This window comes from Tursiops truncatus, chromosome 7, assembly GCF_011762595.2.
Source record: "Tursiops truncatus isolate mTurTru1 chromosome 7, mTurTru1.mat.Y, whole genome shotgun sequence".
In the NCBI taxonomy this organism is placed as follows: domain Eukaryota; kingdom Metazoa; phylum Chordata; class Mammalia; order Artiodactyla; family Delphinidae; genus Tursiops; species Tursiops truncatus.
The window spans coordinates 76,236,103-76,255,954 of NC_047040.1; the positions used below are offsets into that span (position 1 = coordinate 76,236,103).

The 19,852-nt window shown below is 34.0% G+C and overlaps 1 protein-coding gene across 1 annotated transcript in view; it reads right to left on the minus strand.

The window, feature by feature from the left end:
• GALNT13 (polypeptide N-acetylgalactosaminyltransferase 13) overlaps nucleotides 1-19,852 on the minus strand; it is a 559,439-nt gene that overhangs the window by 184,009 nt on the left and 355,578 nt on the right. Inside the window, exon 8 of the mRNA XM_019922237.3 lies at nucleotides 17,936-18,053. Coding sequence (XP_019777796.1) covers nucleotides 17,936-18,053 — 118 coding nt within the window. The remainder of the gene's footprint in view (nucleotides 1-17,935; nucleotides 18,054-19,852) is intronic.

Consider the following 19,852-nt stretch of genomic DNA (forward strand, 5'->3'; position numbering starts at 1 on the left):
CCCTTCAAGTCTGGGAATTCTATTTTGGAAAGGTCACAAATGTTATGAAAACAATGAAAAATACAAAAGCACTTTTGTTCTCCATGAGTTTTTCAAGAAATAGCCATATATTAGAGTAATTTGTTTGAAGATTTTGTTTTCACCTTGGCATTAAATGTAGAAAATTCTGAGTTGAATCTATACCATTTCATATATCCCATTAATTTGGTTCAAAAAATATCCAGTTATTAACTGCTTTCCCTTCTAAAGTACTTTGCCTCTTAACTTAGAACTGAACCTCCTGAAAGCCCCAAATTCAAAATGGACCCTCTTATATCTACTCATTTGATAAAGGACTTAACAAATTAATCCTGAAATGAGTTTAAGGGCAGTCTCCCAAGCCAGTTCATCTTTTTCCTTTGCCAAAGACTTAGCAAGTGATTCTTGGGGGTTGAGGTGTAGGGGATGAGGTACAAGGAAGGGAGAGAAGCAACATAGAGCAGAAGCACGAAAAGGTGTGCTCATACTGGGTGTGACGAAGTGGAGGAATTCTTCTGAAAAGGAACTGAGGCAGTCTGTGTGTGAACCAGTGTGCATCACAAGTATAGTGAGGTAGTTGTGGTCACAGATGGAGTCCTTTTATCCTCGTCTCCCACTCCTCTCAAACACAAACACCCATTCTCAGCAGTTAAAATGAATAGTGGAAATACCTTTAATGTACACAGGCCAACATTTTAATATATAAATTCCAGTATTACTTTTTGCCTCTCAACAACTTTCTTAGCCTTGGAGCATTCTGACCTTCAGAATTACCACACATTATGGCCACTGTGTTTCCTGGCATCAGGAGAATTGTTACCTGTCGTTATTCCACATCTTATTAGGACGGCTGGTATTGCAGAATTTCCCAGTTCCCCTTAAATCAACAGAGCAACACGTAGTCCTGACTGTGTTACGGCAAATCTCCCTTCTGCTGCTTAAATGACATGTGAAAATGAAGACCATCGAGTAGCCTACCGGATATTGAAACTCTGATGTAAGATAAGGTGGCTCTGCTTAAGAAAATTAGGGCCTAGTTTTTCATATTTGCAATAAAGTATTGTTTTTTTATTAGCATAGATGGTCACAGGCAGATAATTCGTGAAAAAAGAACACAAATAATATGCAATGCAGTGACGCTTCTTCATCTTTCAATAATCAATAATCTTAAAGTTTGATAATACTGGAGGTTTTGAAATATTGTCAGTGCTTTTAAGGGGACTAGTGACTAAGAAAAATCTAGAATGATTGGAATTTGTGCATTCCTCATTGTATAATTAATCCTACAAATACATTTAAACGGTGAAAACTTGTATGTAGATGAGATTTTTGAGAACTAGATGGAAAGGGTCTGTGATTATTAAATGAGATTTGGGACAGATATTTTGCATTTTACACTGGTGTCCTCTTGTGTCTGCCGACCTGACCGCCTGTCAGGTATCAGTAACATCTGCCGCTTGCAGCCACAGAGCAGCCCACGACAGCTGTGTGATGCTGCCCTAGAATTCATGCCAGAACAGTCCCCTCTGAATACCAGTAGACCACCTGGATATCCAGCTACAGTGTGTGACAACATCTCCTGCTCTTTATGAATGCCAGAGATACTTAAAAAGAACTTGGAGGGGGTAGGAAAAGAAAACCTGGTACCTCCAAAACCGTTATCCTTCAGTAACTCAATTTCTCCATCTTTAAACCATCCACCTTCCCTGATTGCAGCTATAACATTTTAGTTTAAATGAAACTTCCTGTATAATTTGCAAAGTCGTCAAGTGCTTTTCAAATGGAAGGCCCGTGATAAATTTGAGGAGAGGGAATGACCTCTCTCCCCTCAAGCATTTTCCCTCAGAACTTGGCTGGCATCTACCGAGCAAATATTTACTAGCCATTGACTTTGTGTCAAGCACCATGCTGGGCTCTGGGGCTTAGAGAAAGGATAATAAAACACGGCTCTCTGTCTTCAAGTAGCTCACAGGCCAGTCTTAGGTGTTGTGTGTGTTAGGACTGAGCATATTAATGTCTAGTCATCAGTTGGCACTTGACAGTTGAAGAGCAGTCTCTCATGCCTACAAGAAAAGGACTGTCTTAAGAGTACTCACTCCAACCATAATCCCTTCATGGACAGAATTTTCTTTTCCTGGTTTTTAATTAGCTGGAGACATTTTGTTTTTTTATCAAGGACCTGAGACATTTTCATACAATGCTATACGTTTTGCTTCAGATAAAGAATTTCCCTTGGCAACACCTATAAAACTCTAATGCCATCTATGGAACACTATGATTCCCTTCCAAAAATCATCTTACAGGTATCTTTTTTTTGCTATAAAATGTTTAGTGAGATAAATGTGAAACACATAAAAATATCCATATTGATATCACCTCAAGCGCTCATTACAAATACCCACAAAACCCACTATGAAGGGAAGTTATACTCTACTTTGCCAGTTTTAAATTTTTTAAAAACAAATTGGTAGTAGTCAGTGTAGGTTACCTTACACTTTAGAAGAAGTATGATGCATCCAGATATGATGCTTAAAGCACAGGGAAGATAATTTCCTCTTCTCTGTTTCATTAAAATTGCAAGATATCATTCTTAGGACATTTAAAGTTTGTTTCATAGAGAACATCATTGCTCATTCAGGTGCTTGCTGAAGAAGCTGCCTTTAATCCAAAACTGTCTCCTCTCATCAAGCTCCCAATATCAATCCCATCCTCTCTGTAGATAATCTCCTGCTTTCCACTTTTCTTGAGCTCAGAAACAGTTGAGCCAACTTTCTATTCATTTCCACCTTGAAATATCTCATATAGCCTTAGCTTCTTTTCTCCATTTTAAGAAAAAGAGTCAACTCTCCAAAGATAAATATCCTGCCTTTAGGACCTTAAACTCAAATAGAGGAATTCTAGAGTAGGAGCAGAAGGTGTGGGTTTGATGCTCAGCCCTTACAACTTCCAGCCACATGACTTAGTTTCTTTGCAACTCAAAACCTTTAATTATAATATAAGACAATAACAACAACTCATCCACAGTGCTCTGGTAAGAACGTAGTGAAATAGTGAGCATAAAGCTGTGTGGTAAACTAAAAAGAATTACACAGGTGTACTTTATTATATCTAGAATATTCTTCCAACATCTGTAGATATTTATCTCATCAGTTGTTCCTTTCTCTTTCTTTTTCAGTACATTTTAGATTTTTAAATCCTTTCTATCAGCTTACATTTACCTTATCTCCTATGATAAAAGAATAGCAAACATAAAATAATTACCTTGATCATATTTACCCTTTAAGTTACCATGCATTTTCTTTCCTGTTTGCTGAGAAACTTCTTAAAAAGTTTGGCTTTTCTCTACGTTATCTTTACAATTCAATTTTCTTAACATCTTATATTCTAGTATCTCGATTCTATCATCTGAAACTACACATGAAACTTTTTATGAGCTTTCATTATTCTTGCTCACTTCTCTGCAGCATTTGACACTGTTGACAATCACCATAACATTCTAAGTTCTTCTGATGTATGTATTTGTTCTTCCCTGACAGCTTTGTCCTAGCGTTTGCTTTCTCTTTTTTTTCTCCCACCCCTAAATGCAGGTGCTACCTAAGGACATGCCTTGCTATTCCGCCCTCTATATTTTCTTTCTTGGCAAACATCCATTCTCATATGCTCATTAAACTATCAACTCTGTAAAGCTAACTCTCAAATCTGTCACCTTCCTTATACTTTGCCTCCACTCTGTAACACATTTCCAACTTCCTCAGGTACACCTTTAACTTTCCATGACCTTAAAGAGTCAAGTTTCCATTCTGTACCCCCAAAATGAAAAGAAAGCTTGTAGTTCCTGGGGTCTTCTCTTGCAGGGCCAGGGAAATGATCAAGGAGCACTAGTCTTTCATTAGGTCTAATTACCATTCATCATTACAGGGTTAGTGTGGGACATTTTACCCTTAAACAATTTATTTATAGATTCCTATCTTAATTCAGGAATTCCAGAGGTTAAGATGATTTCTCAAACCCAAATAAAAAATAGAATATAGAGTTGGTTGACCAATTAAAATACAGAATTTAAAAACATAAATAAAACAACAAGGTCCTACTTCATAGCACACAGAACTATATTCAATATCCTATGATAAACCATAATGGAAAAAATATAAAAAAAAGAATGTCTGATGTGTATAGCTGAGTCACTTTGCTGTACAGCAGAGATGGGCACAACACTGTAAATCAACTATACTTCAATAAAAATATTAAAATAAAACAAATAACATTTTGGTTGACCAATTAAAATAGAGAAAATATATAAGATCAAGACTGCATATTGTTGAACTATGAAATAATAAAATGAGTAGAAAAGTGTAGTCAAATCTTTGACAATGGAGGAGCTCATGTAGAAACAAGTTTTAGTAGCCAGGCACATCATGGTGGCAATAGAGAAATGCTACACCAAATTTTGATTTCAATTTTAGCATATTTGCAGTGTAAACCAGTGGTAGTTTGGTAATAAAATATTTTAAGAATTTTTAATTCATCAAGTTTGAATTTTTGCAGATATAGTGAAACTTTTCAACATAGATATATTTTTAAGGGTAATTTAAAAATCTATTTAAAAAGCTCCAACTACGTTTTCAATGGCACTTAAAATTCAATTTCATTGGTACATAATACTCAAATTCTGAACAGTTGGATCAAAGTCTTCCCTCCACATTATCTCACACCCTCAAAAGAATCATTCCTGGCATCTAGAATCAGTTATTGCTGAAATCATTCAGCCTTATTTAAATAAGTCTCATAATAGGTTTCCTTTTTAAACTACATTTCTGGTTGACTAGAACAACAGTGAAACGACTGGTAGTCATGTACTTAAGACAGACATCACTAAGAGTGACAGTATAATCATAGCTTAAGATGTACATTTACTGCAGTGGTTACCATAGAGATCTAAATTTGGCTCTTTAATAAAAAGTACATGAATTTGATTTTGAATGTGTTCATTTTGGTTAGCAAGGTACACCAGGTTTCCAAATTGAATGAACATATATAGAAACAACAGTTTCGGAATTTTGTCCTAGAAATCTTCAAGGGGTCAAATATAGGTATATAAAAAAGTAATAGGTTCAATTTCTGGAGTTTTTAATGGATACTTCATTAACTCTGTCACGTGAAGCCTAGTTTGGCAAAATATATATTTAATGGCTTACTGATATTTTATTCTCAAGAGGGAAAACAAAAGGCGGGGGAACCAGACATTCTAGCCTAAACATAGGTATGGCTCAAAGCACAAAGTAGGATCACAAGAGTAAAGATCTGAGAGTTCACTGATTTCTGGCCCCTGCTCCTCTTCTGTCCTGCTGTCTATAAGGCAAGACTCTTGAATTTTTCATTTATAAATTCTTCCCTGGTTATCTTAGATCACAGAAATCTCTCCCTTCTTTGAACTTAATGAGTTTTATGTTTGTAACTTGAAATGATCCTAGATGCCATTATACTCTCCAAACTCTCAATCAATTTGGAGATGGTATACCTTGCAGATATACCATCCGGAGTGTCTAGTGCAGGTCTAGGTATGTAATTACTTACATTGATTGATGGATAAGATGAGGGTAGATTGATACCTGACTGCTATAGAGAGGTAATCTGAAGTATAATGCAAACATAACAAATGCATTAAAGTTAAAACCAAATATATGGGGGGGAGAAAAGCTACTGAGATCCATTACGATAATATGTGTAAAAGAATTCTATAAAGCACTATTCAAATGTAAAGCCTCATCAAAAAATAAACTCCTAGAGGAGTTTAGTTTGTTCAGCAAATGTTGTTCTGAGAGAATAAATTGTTCTTAACTGTTGAATAAGAAAGCTTTCCCTCCCCCAAAGCATTAGGATATTTGTACTCCTACAGACTTGGAATGAGAGTTGTAATACTCTGTCTTGCATTATGCTCTATATTGAATGTTCTCTTTGCAAAGCCTTGCACAGCTGGATTCTTCCTGTCCGTTTGGTCTCAGCTAAAATGCTTCCTTAGAATGGTCTTCCCTGACCACTCTAAGGAAATGCAATGCTCTACCTCTCATTTTACTTTTTTCAAGGCACTCATCTTGATCTGAATTTAACAGACTATTTTTCTGTTTACTCATTTATTGTCTATCCTCTTCCTCTAGCACAAGTTCTATCAGACCAGGGACTGATCTTCTACATGTCTGTATGTCCAACTACTAACAAATATTTCTGAGTTAATTAGTGAATTCTCCAAACTAAATTTACTTGCAAACTTTGTTTGAATTTAATGGCAGGTTTATTTCATTTCACCAAACCCAAGATATATAAATGATCCTTAAAATTTCAAAACTAGAAATATGTTTGGAAGTTATTTGCTTTAACTTTCCTGTTCCATTAAGAAAAAAAATGGAACCTTGATTTGTAAAATAAATAGTTCAAAGTTAATTCACTGAGCACATATTTAGATACAAAAAGAAAGTTAAACATTTCATTATCAGAATATTTTAGGCACACTTTAAATGTAAATCAGCAGGATAACTGACTTAATTCTCAGCGCCATTTTGTATGATTAAGTACACTTAACGGGAAGCTTTAGTAAAATATGGCCATGGCAGAAAGTGTCAAATTTTTCTTTGCAATAATTCTGAGCACATTAAATTCTTCAAAACGCTCTTTTTATTGCCATAAATTCAAACAGTTAAATTGAAGTCCTTCATATTTAGGATCAGAAGGATCATAAAGATTTTTATAGTTAACATGAATACACATGGGGTATCAGCACATTAGCAGAGAAGGATCAGAAAACAGTCACAGAATTGGAGTGTGTTTCCCAAAAGTGACATTTCAGATATTTGTCTCTAATAAAGATTGTTGGTTTCTTAATGTGCTAAAACTCAGTAAAAAACTAGGTACATCTGGCTTATTGCTATTGCTATATACAGGGAAATTCCTCTTAGTATCTGTGAAATGTACCTGCATTTGTTAAAGAATAACATCATCAAAAATGTTTCTATCATAGTTCAGAAATCAATAGTTTCTCTTTCCCGTATCTTTATTTCCATTTAATGGTTTAATTCAAGAAGACAGAAGAAAAATTTAGAGTGATCTTTCAGTAAAATTTATTCCCAATGAGTATTTCTGAATAAACCCCGTAAAAATATCACTCAATTCTGGTTTATATATTAATGGAAATAAAAATGTAGATTTTACAGATAACTATTTTTATATCATTTTCATTCCATTTCTTTCTCATTTTATGCATTTCGTTTCTATCTATCTTCAGAGCTTCACAGTTCACTAATTCTCCTAATTATCTGAGTCCCAACTCCTTCAGGATGTCTGGTGAGTATCTCTCAACACTCATTTGCAATAGAGGTCATTTAAGCTGTAAACTTTAAAATCCATATATTTATTGTCACATTATATCCTTTACAATAACTATGAGACTTGCATTCCGAGTCTTCATGAATATTTAATTATTTGCACTCAGACTCACATACACATAAATTTAGATAGATAGGTAGATCGATAGATGATTGATTGACAGATAAATGGATAAAATAGAGAGCAGACAGAATAAGTTGGACATTAGATGAGTACATTTGCAGGCTGACATATATAGTATATGTTTACATTTTCAGAGAAACACTCATATGATAAGACTTTATGAGGTCATGAAAAAGAAGCAATGAATGTTATTGGTTCAAGAAGGTACTAAACTGTGAGTGGTACTAACAACCCCAAAGAATATTTTTCAAAAAAATCACTTTAAGAGATAACTAAGTGACCGTAGAAGGGAACCAGAGATTAATAACAAGTCCTAGTGTACCTAAGTCTCCTACAGTGCCTTATATTTCTAAAACTAAGTATGTCTCCATGTAGTGTATGTTTACGAGGTGAAACATCACATAGATGACTATCCAGTGTAAGTCTGTTCTCACATTCTGCTTCAGTGAACTAGAAAGTTCAAATGAAGAGGTAGAGTTATGAAAATTACCAAGCCTTAGGCTATTATAATTTTAAAAGCAAAACAAGTTCTGCTAACATTTTCTAACATTAAAGTTTGATTAATATCTAATTTTCCTGTCGTTAACTTGTGCTTTCTAAGGGAGCACAGGAAATCAGGTATGTATTGTACTTAACATTCAAAATAAAATTCTAACCCATTTATTTTGGTAAAATAGAGTTCTCTATAGACACCTTAATTAAATATCATTATATGATCCTACTGACCCAATGTTCTAAAAATACATAATAGATGTAACATAGTCCCTAGAAACAAAGTCTCAGCTATCCCTTATCTAGAAATATTTTATTCTATAATATCAATTAAACAAAGGATAAGGAGACTGAATAAAGAGAGATGTTTAAACAATTGTTTAAGTTAGAGTGGTGGTCCACATGCCAGAAAATCTAATTGTAAGCACAGAAGCAAAAATTTTAAGCCACATGCAATGTGTTTAAGGTTTATCCTGCACCAGATAGGTAACCTTAGAGTAGTTTGCTGGACTAAATCATTGATATTGGTTTATATTCTTTATGGAGGCTGTACATGAACATGATCTCTTGGACTTTTATGTCTAAGTTTATGACCTCTTAGACTTTTTTAAAAAAAAGAGGCCAATAAGGTACAAACTTTCAGTTATAAGATGAATAAATTCTGAGATCTAATGTACAGTATGGTGACTATAGTTAATAATGCTGTATTATATACCTGAAATTTGCTGAGAGTAGATCTTAAGATAACTATGTGAGGCAATGAACGTGTTAATTAGCTTGACTGTGGTAATCATTTCCCACATCACATATGCATAACATCATGTTGTAAACTTCAAATATATACAATTTTTGTCAGTTATACCTCAATAAATCTGGGGGGAAAAAGAGGCTAAGAAATCTCTATGTTAATATTAAGAGAGTACTTTATTATATTTAAATCAAACTATTTCACAAAACCATCTCCACCAAAATCGTAGATAACACATGAACTTAGTTAGATTAAGCTAACTTAACTAAAAGATTTCTATTATAGTCTGATTTCTATGACCAGGCAAATAAAAACAGTCAAGTTTTATATATGATAGACAATCTAGTATGCTCAGATTTGCATGAATTAAGTTTAAATAAAAGCAAAGAGTGCTAACAGAAATAATTCAACTAGACTTTTATCAAAATTGATTTCTATTTAACAAATTATTGTGACTGACATTTTCATTTGTCAAAATTAGAACTGCATGGACATTTCTAGAAAATTCTTTACTTTCTTTTAATACTTTGAAAAGCCTGGGTACCACAATCCCCAAAAAGTCTACAAACATTTTCACCTCATTTACCATGCTATTCTGTTCAATGAAAACTTCTGCCTTTCATTTTTCCATTATTTATTATGTCAACTCTCTTTTCTACTTCATTGCTTGTGCAATTTGGAAATAAATGGATTTCACATCATGAAACATTTCACTTGGTTATGTTCTTCAGATAAATATATTGCTGCTTACAGAGTGACTTGGAAGGAAAGAAAATTGGGGTATTTAAAGTAAATTCCACCTTGTTAATTAAACTATTGGTTGTTGACAAAACAGCTTACTTTTTAAGGGTAGTGATAATAATAAAATTAAAATGTCCACAGTACGGTACAGTTTATAAAAAATTCAATAAGTATTGTCTTATTTAATCCACATAGCTGTCCTGAGAAGTAGATTGTTAGAATCATATCTAGCGTATTTAAAAGAAACCGGTATACTCCAATAAAGATGTTAAAAAATAAATAAATAAATAAAAGAAAACGGGCTAAGATATAATGAGAATCTCCCCTAAACTATAGAGGTCTACAGCTGACTAGTTACCATCAATTACAATTTTCCTTCATTTGTTTCTCTTTGGAAGATGCCTCTGTGTGTGTGTGTGTGTGTGTGTGTGCATGTTTTAATAATAGCTTTACTGAAGTATAATTAATATATATCGGACTGCATATATTTAAATTGTACCATTTGATAAATTTTGGCATATGTGAAATCTGTGAGGCCATCCCCACAATCAAGATAATGCATATCTCCGTTAGCCCCCAAAGTTTTCATATGACCCTTTGTAATCCTTCCCTCCAGCTCTTCTCTCCCACCCCAATCTCCAGCCCCTAGACAATTTATCTGCTTCCTGCCATTCACAGGTTAGTTTACAGTTTCTAAAATTTTACGTAAATGGACTCGTATGTTATCCTTTTGTCTGGTTTGTTTCATTCAGTCGCAATTATTCAAGATTCACAATGTTCTAGGGTGTATCAATAGTTCACTCACTTTTCTGACTAGAATTCCATGTATGGATAAATCATAGCTTATTCACCTTTGATGGAGATTTGCATTGCTTCTGGATTTTGGCTGTTCCAAATAAGGCTACTCTGAAAATTACTGTACATCTCTTTGTATGGACATGTTTTCCTTTCCCTTGGGGAAATACCTAGGAGCTGTTTAAGAAATAGTAAAATTATTTTCCAGAGTTATTGTACCATTGTACCATTCCCACCTCAATTGTATGTGCTCTTCTACATCCTCACCAACATGTTCTTTTTTAATTTTAGCCATTCTGATAGATGTGTAGTGTTATCTCATTATTTTAATTTCATTTCTCTAATAAAGAATAATGTTAAAGGTTTTCTCACGTGGTTATTTGCCATCTATCTGCCTTCCTTAGTAAAGTGTCTCTTCAAATCTGTGAGCTATTTTTCCTTGGGTTGTTTTATTACTGAGTTTTGAGAACCTTTGGGTTTTTTTGGTTACAAGTCCATTATCAGATATATTATTTACTAACAATTTCTTCCTGTCAGTGACTTGTCCTTTCAATCTCTTAACAGTGGCTTTGTAGAGCAAATTTTTTTCATTTTGATGAAGTCCAGTTTATTGATTTCTACCTTTATGGGTTGCCTAATCAAAGGTCACAAAAATTTTTCTCCTATATTTTCTTTAGAATTTTATAATTTTAGGTTTTACTTTTAAGTTAACTTTTTATATAGTGTGAGGTATGCATTTTAGATACTTTTTCCACATGGATATCCAGTTGTTCCAGTACTATTTATTAAAAATACTATCCTGTTTCCACTTAATAGCCTTTGCCTATTTCTTTTAAATTAGTTGTCCATATATGTGACATCTTAATAGCATATGGAGCCTTCCAAATCATAAATGTATATATATCTCTCCATTTTTGTAGTTCCTCTTTAATTTCCCTCAGCAATATATTGTGGTATTCAGAGTAAAGGTCTTTGCATATCTTTTGTCAGATTTATCACTATTTCATATTTTTGATTCTATTTTAAATGACTTTTTATTTTAATTTTGATTGTTTGTTACAAGTATTTTAAAATACAACAACTATAGTATTCCTGTATCCTGCAAACATGGTAAGATAATGTTTTAGTAGTTTTTTAAAAATACATTCCGCTGAATTTTCTAGACAATCATGTCATCTGTAATGACCAGCTTACTTTCTCCTTTCTAATGTTTTGTTTATTCTTCTCGCTTTATTCCACTGCCTACAAGCTCCACCATAATGTTAAGTAGAAGAGGTAAACGCCAATGCCCTTATCTTTTCCTGATCTTATGGGGAAAACATTCAGTCTTTCAACATGAAATATGATGTAGGATTTTTACAAAAGCCCTTTATTAGGTTGAGGAAGTTCCCTGTTATAATGAGTTTGCTCAGGGCTTTTTCTCACTTACTTTTTATTTTTTAATCAGGAATAGAATTTGGGCTTCATCAAATACTTTTCAGCATCTGTTCCAATGGTTGTTTGATTTTTCTTTTTTTGGTTTGTTAATTTGGTGAATTAAGTTGATTGATTTTTGTATGTTAAACCAGCCTTGCTTTCCTGGGATAAACTTCAGTTAGTTATGATGTACATTCATTTTACATATTGAGAAGATTGATTTACTAAAGTTTCATTTAGAATTTTTGGATCTATATTCATGAGGGACATTGGTGTGTCATTTTCAATTCTTGTAATGTCTCTGTCAAGTTTTGCTCTTTGAAAATGCTGACCTCATAAAATGAGTCAGGAGGTATTATCTCCTCTTCAATTTTCTAAAACTTTGTATAGAACTGTTCTTATTTCCACCCAAAAAGTGTGGTAGAATCCACCAGTGTGGTCATCTGGCAATGGAGTTTCCTCTGTGAAAAGGAATTTTAAACTACAAATTTATTTATTTATTTATTTTTTGCTGAATATACGATTATTGGGTTGATTTATTTCTTCTTCTCTGATAGTTTTTATTGTTTAAGGAAATTATCTATTTTATCAAAATTGCCAAGTTTATTGACATAACACTGTAAATAATATTATTTTCTAATCCTTTAAAGAACTGTAGAATCCATAATGATGTGACTGTTATCATTTCCAATGTTGGTAATTTGTATCTTCTATTTTTCCTATTAAGTGTGGTCAGAAATTTATCAGTTTTATTGATCTTCTCAAGGTAACAGCTTTTGGTTTACTTACTTTTATCTAAACTTTTCCTCTTTTATATTTCATAATTTCTGTTTTGATCTCTATTATTTCCTTTCTTACATACTTTGGATTTACTCTCCTCCCTTTTTTCCAGTCCCTAAAGGAAGAAGCTGAAGTCATTGATTTTAGATCGTTTATATTTTCTTCTTTTAATATAGACATTTAGTGCTCTAAATTCCCCCTAAGTATTGCTTTTAGTGGCACCACAAACTTTGATATGCTTTATGCTCATTTTCATTCAGTCCAAAATATTATTACTCTTACTTTTGACTTCTTTTTGTTGCATGGCCTATGTCAAAGCATATTATGTAGTTTCCCAATATTTACTCTACACCATGCTCCACAAATCAGTCTGGTTGGAGGGTAGAGGCATTATAGCTGGTCCTAAGTGAGCACTGGGGCAGTGAGACCTCTAAGATTTATGAGTTTCTTCCTCAACCTTGGGTCATCTTCTCACACATGTGCACTGTTCAGTACTCCATATTTCATGAGTTCTCTGTTTGTGCAGCTCTCTCCTCTCCATTACTCTGTCCACTAAATTCTAGCTGCCTTGAGCTCTCCAGACACTCTGGCCCATTTCCTCAACTCATGGAGTCCACTGGGATCTGGCTAAGTCTCCCTTCATGTTGCTGAAGACTAGACACTATCTCAAAGCCATGGCAACTCAAGGCCCCTCCTTGTTTGTTTCCCATCTCTCAGAGACCATCATCATTTATGACTTACTGTCCAATGTCTTGAAACTCTTTTTTCATATATATTTTGTCTGTTTAAAAAATTGACTTAGGTTTGTGTGTGTGTGTATGTAATAAATTCAGTACCTGTCACACCAACTCTAGATGACACTTTCCTGGTTATTTTAAATTCAGTTGTTTTATTTACGCCATTTTATGAGTGTAGGTAAACATTTTACACTGTAAGTTCTTAGAATGTCAGTGGTTATCTCAGAGGATGTTGCAGCAGTCTAAAAAGAAAGTTTTTTTGTTGTGGTTGTTGTTGTTTTTTGTTTTTTTCTAAAATGTAATCTCCTTCTGGTCAGGAGAGATTTAGAACCACATATTGACTAACACTTAGAGCAGCAGTATTTTATATATGTATTGCATATTCTGGTTTTAAAGGGCTTTTCATGAACATTCTCTCATTTGATTATCTATGGTTAAGCCTAGATGCAAACATACTAGAGCTTAGGAGACATGCTACCTTACCCAAATTCGCACAGCTAATAAGTGCTAGAGCTAGGTCTTGAACCCAGGCTGTCTCCCTCCCAGACCATTCTTGTAACCACTAGTCTACGCTTCAGGGCAGTGGGACACTCTTCTGAGTCTTTTGCTGCCTTCTGACTCTTTTAAACGACCTCAGTTGGTTCTACAGTGACAGATTATCTCACATATTGTGCGCTTTTGGAAATAATGCTCTTGTGCTATTGCCTAATGCAAGGCAAGGATTTCAGGTGGTGATGCTTATTGAGTAGTACTAATAACATCAGGGATATTATTCAAAGATAGATAAATGGCTCTGTGTGCAATGGATAGTGCATTGGACTTCTAAAGATAGATGATACCTTTGATGATAAATTCATACTATACTGGGTTAATTTTGTCATAAACTATTTTATATGAATATTCATTTCTGAGTTCTTCCTATATAAAATTTCAACCCCTAACAATTTCCAAGATCTACCATTTCATATTCCTCTTCTCTTCCTTAGTTTTTTCTCTTTAACACTTATCACCAGTATATATATATTTTTTAATAAATTTATTTATTTTTGGCTGTGTTGGGTCTTTGTTGCTGTACACAGGCTTTCTCTAGCTGCGGCGAGTGGGGGCTTCTCATTGCGGTGGCTTCTCTTGTTGCGGAGCACAGGCTCTAGGCGCACGGGCTGCAGTAGTTGTGGCTCACAGCCTTCAGTAGTTGCAGTGTGCAGGCTCTAGAGCACAGGCTCAGTAGTTGTGGCAAATGGGCTTAGCTGCTCCCTGGCATATGGGATCTTCCTGGACCAGGGCTCGAACCCATGTCCCCTGCATCGGCAGGCGGATTCTTAACCACTGCACCACCAGGGAAGCCCTATCACTAATATATTAATGTATTTTGCTTCTCTTGTTTATTGTCTGTCTCCTTCACTAAAATATAAGTTCCATAAGGACACACAGTTTTGTCTACTTTGTTCACAACTGTATGTCCTGTACCTATTGAGTAGGAAATCAATAATATCAGTTAAAATTTACATTTACATCTTGGAATTTATGTTATTTTGATGATTGTTGTGTAAAGGAGTGGAGAACTGTATCTGAGACTAAGTTTTCAGGAGCATTAGGATCTACTTGTACATATTCTCACTGCTATGGGACATGTATTGTCCATAAGAGGCTAAAGCATATAAGAAGATGATAAAGTCACTAGATGAGACAACCGTCTCGGCATTGTTCAGGAAGATTGCATTTGCATGTTAGCTTCTACCCCTCTCCTGATAACACTATCAGCTGTCAGGGCTGTCATGTTACGGAGGGATGGACCTTTACAGGGGAGGTAGTGGTACAGTAATTAGCAGCACGGCCACTGGTCACAGAATGCTGGGGTTCAATTTTCAACTATTATATTTACTAGCTCTATAAATATTAGAAGTCACTATTATTTTATGCCAAGAATTTTTATCCAGAGACTTCAAGGGATTTTTCAACCCTTTGAAACTGTGTTCAAACCTACTGTGTGTAGGAGACGGATGCCTCTTTCTTGGGAGGTCTACAGTTTTCATCAGATATTCAAGGTCTGTCAGTACTTACAATACTCTGGGAATCAAAGATCAAGTGATACTGTTATAAATAAATCCCCCAAAGTGTATTCTTTTGAATTGGCTTAAACTCCCATAAGGCCAGCCAGAGTACTAATTTTTTGCAGGAATTTAATATTTCTATGTTTTTCATCCTCAAATCTACATAGACCAGAGCTATAAGATAACTATAACTTTACTATTATTATAATCACCTTTTCACAGTTGAGGTTAAGTAATTGGTCTATACTAACATGATGGAGACAAGAAAACCTCATACATAAATCTACAAAAGAAATGATGACATTTTACTGTCACTGATACCTATGTATCTCTTCTTTGATATGCGCTTCCCTGAGAGTAAAAGCATAAGGCCTCTTCACTTTGGCAGTCTCAGGATCCGGAAAGTGTAAAGGACATACTACATGTTCAATATAAGTTTGTTGTAAAATAATTAAGCTGGATATTAGACAAAGATCTTCTAATTATAAATCTCCAACATATTGTCATTTCTTGAAGTCACACATCTCGTTATGAAATTAATCTAAAGGACAGTGTCCTCCCTTTGCTAATGTACTGTTCCAGCATTTTCTCTCACTCAATATCTTCCTCAGCCAGGGTATCAACTATTAAGCTAACACATATTCATGTCATAGAAAGAAAAGTAAAGTAAAACATGAATCAAGAGTCTAATAAAAAGCAAAATATACATTTTGTTTCTATTGATAGCATACGGAAACTAAATCAAAGACCAGTCACTTAGGAGTACTTTATCTCTTAATAATCTCAAACAACCAATCACAGAAAACCTCCTGTGTTATTATTTAGTGATCTGATCATTCTTTTGGCCACTAGTTGCATTCACTCTGTTCACCTGGTATCTGCATCACATACCATATTTTCAAATCTCCCTTTCTGATACCTTAATATCTCTGTTGTATTTCCTGATTATGGTCTCCTGGCATGTCATATTATTCCACTAAATTCCTTCCTAATACATTTCTCCCTGACACATCTTTCAGTCAGTTAGATGAAGAGCATCCATCTAATCTGGGAGCTCTGCGAGGAAAGTAAGGGGAGCCTAGTGGCAGAGAATCAAGCTTAACAGGTGAGCAGAAAAGAAGTGAATAAGAATGTTAGGAAAGAAGGAAAAAAAGACAGGCAATAGGATCACTAGGTAAGAGTAGTATTGCTATGTTGATTTTTTTTCCTTATGAATTTCCAGCATAGCATCCAAGGAATATTGGTTAATGAATGTATAAATACTCTCTTCATTAAATCTAAGGGTAAGAGAAAATTGTTTTTAAGGTCTTGAGTATACTATCTTTCCTTTCTTCCCCCCTCCCTCCCTCCTTTCCTTCTTTCTTTTTTCTTCTTCCTTTTAAACTGTCAGTTCTTATATTCTGTACTTTGAGAACTACACTGAGTAAAAAAGTTGGGTCCCCAAATGTCCCAAAGATTGTGCAAAGATGTATTCTGTACTTCATAACAAGAAGACATTCCTGAGTATGCTACTAAGTCTTGTGGGGCAAGCTCGGTCTGACTATGAGTATATAAGCAAATATGGGAAGAATAAAATTTCATTAACTAATGATCTTCTCAGACATTGGACTATTAGGAAGATTTATAGGCAAAAAGTTGTATAACAAGGACATCCTAGTCCTTCTAAAATAATTCAGATTATCCAAGATCCATTAAATTCCACATTATATAAATTCAAAGTAATTCTTATTCTCAAATTTTGACATTTGCTTACACAATATCAAACATATTTATATTTGTGAAAAACAAAGTTTACTTTCTAAATAAGAAATTAAAAGGCATAACTCTTGAACTTCATAGATTAATATATCTAAACTCTAATAATTTTGTTGTGCAAATAATGCCAGCAAAACGATAGCGTTTCAAATCATTCAGGTTAAATTATAGGGAAGAAAAAACAACAGTATTATTAATTTGACTCATTTTTAAAATGATACTGAATGTGGTTTGAAGAAAAAAAACTGTATGTTAGCCCTTATTGTTTCTTAGTAAGATGGAACATTTATGTGTATTTAAAATTTTTGAATGTAATAATATATCAAAATTATTCATATGCTTCCTAGTATTGGTTATACGAGGGATTAATTCTTAATTTTTGTTTACTTGGAAGGCCATTTAATAAGTGCATTTGCATTATTAAAACTGATTTATCAAACAATAATGTCTATGATTGTGAAAAATCATGTTACTTGAATTATCCAGAATTCCTTTGACCACAGGTTATTCTTAAAGGTATTTGAGAATAACCTCAAGCAGCACTTGCAAATTCAGATATCATAAACACTTCCAAGTTTCAGTTCAAAAACACAAAGTGATTTCATAGGATAATGCTTTATTAAAAAATAAAGCCCGTCTTTTTAGAAAAGCCCTAGTGTCTTTGAATTATGTATAAAAGAATTATTTTGAAAACTTAAAAAATGCCTCTAATTTCCCATTTAACAGTAAATATTGCATGCAAAAAGACTCTAGCAGAGTTTCTAAACAAGTATGAAAATGACCAACTGATCAGTAATTTGTATCACTTTACAGAAAAGATTTGACAGTAAATTACTGAGTCTATATGTGCATGCTACAGCATAGTATGTTCAGAGTCAAAAAATAAAGTAAAATGCAATTACCCTAAAAGACATTTCAAGATTCTCTCCACCCCAGATATCCATTCCTGCATCGTAAGTTCCTATCTCTTCAAAGTAGTTTCTGTCAATAGAAAATAGGCCACCAGCCATAGTAGGGGTCCTAGTTGAAAAAAAAAAAAAAGAAAAGAATATCTTTTGAAAACAATGTGTGGAGTTTAATGAGACTACAGCAAATATTTTTGAGACATTTTAAATTAAAAAAATAGTACTCAAAAATCTCAAACTGGAAACATAAAGCCAAGTTGTTAGAGGTTTTAAAATTAATAAATAGCATTTTATTTCACACTTTCTGTAAAACTAAATTTAGATTAGTCTATATTTTTCTTACAGGTGATCAAACAGATACAAGGAAGGAACACTGGCCATTTAAGACAGAGGCATATACATCCTTTCTGAAAGGCATAGTGAAGAGAAGTTAGTGCTCTTAGCACTATCCTTAAAGAGATGAACTGGTCATGAAACTACCAGTTGTCTTTTATCACCTAATTATAAATTATTTGAATATGAACTCTAGAAATGTATGGAAGTGGTTTCTCTATGAAAAGATCTATAGCCTATTTAAATATGAAAAATATTAAATGCTGTAAAATGTTTATAGGCAATAAGTATCTAATGATAGTCACATAAGTATAAGTACCATAGACCTTTATATCTAATTGTTTACAGCTGCTTACCCAGTTAAAATGATAGAATGAATCATATAACCCTATGGATAAACATAAATCCTGTATGCTATTCACAGTTTTAGAAGGACATTTGGCCAAGATCCAAAAGTTTTTACTAGGAATAAATGCTTTTGGTTCTCATATTCAAACTTTCTCTATAGAAACTAAGAAGTCAGGTGTTAAGTTTCAAAAAGAATAATTAATTTTTAATCTAAAAAGTTTCATTAAAATCAGTGGTTAATGTGTGAACCACACAAGTTTTCTGTATAAGCAGTGTGAATTGAAACTGAAAAAGAAAGTTCTAGTTGTTCACAAATGAATCTATACTAGCAATGATTATTTTTGAATAGAGGTTTTCAACCTTTGTAGCACATTAGCAGCACCGGAAGCACCTTTAAAAAATACATTTCCATGCTTGGGTGCCACTCTCTGCAGGTTTAGATTTAATTGGCCAGGAGTGCGGCCAGATCTTTGATATTGTATAAAGTTCCCAGATGAGTCTACTGTGCTGCTAAAGATGAGAAACGGATCTAGTAACTTAGATTTGGAATGCTCATCCAGGTACAGCTGACCCTTGAACAACATGGATTTGAACTGCTCGGGTCCAACTATATGCAGATGTTTTTCAACAGTAACTACTACAATACTACACAACCCATGGTTGGTTGAATCCTCGGATGTGGAGAAACCTTGGATACCAAGGGCTGACTATAAATTATACTCAGATTAACCCCTGAGTTATTCAAGGGTAGTTTGAGATTGTTAGAAAACCAAATGTTCTATTTTTCTCAAAATTATATCCTCTTCTGCCACCGGATATGACCATGTCCTCTAACTGAACAGTGTAGTTCATTGAAAAACTACCAAATAATATTGTACTTGGATATCTACCATATCACAGAGTTCTCTATTTCCCCCAGTGCTCTCACTGTTTTATACTCAGGTAATTAACTGTCCATCACTTGGAGTAGCAGAGTCTCACTTGGTCTGAGCTGTTTTATTACTTTTGGTCTTGCTGGGTTCCTATCAAGAACAGTATCATTGACCTACCGAGTAATAAAGAGAAACACTAACAAAGCTAAGCAGATGGTAATTATGGAGTAGCCATGACCCTCACCTGATTGGGGTTTTGGAACTCCATGGAAATAACTGTATAAGGTATTACAGTGCTGAACAGTCTAATGAAATGAGGAACAGAAATTGCTGCAATTACCCTATCATAATGTAACCAGGT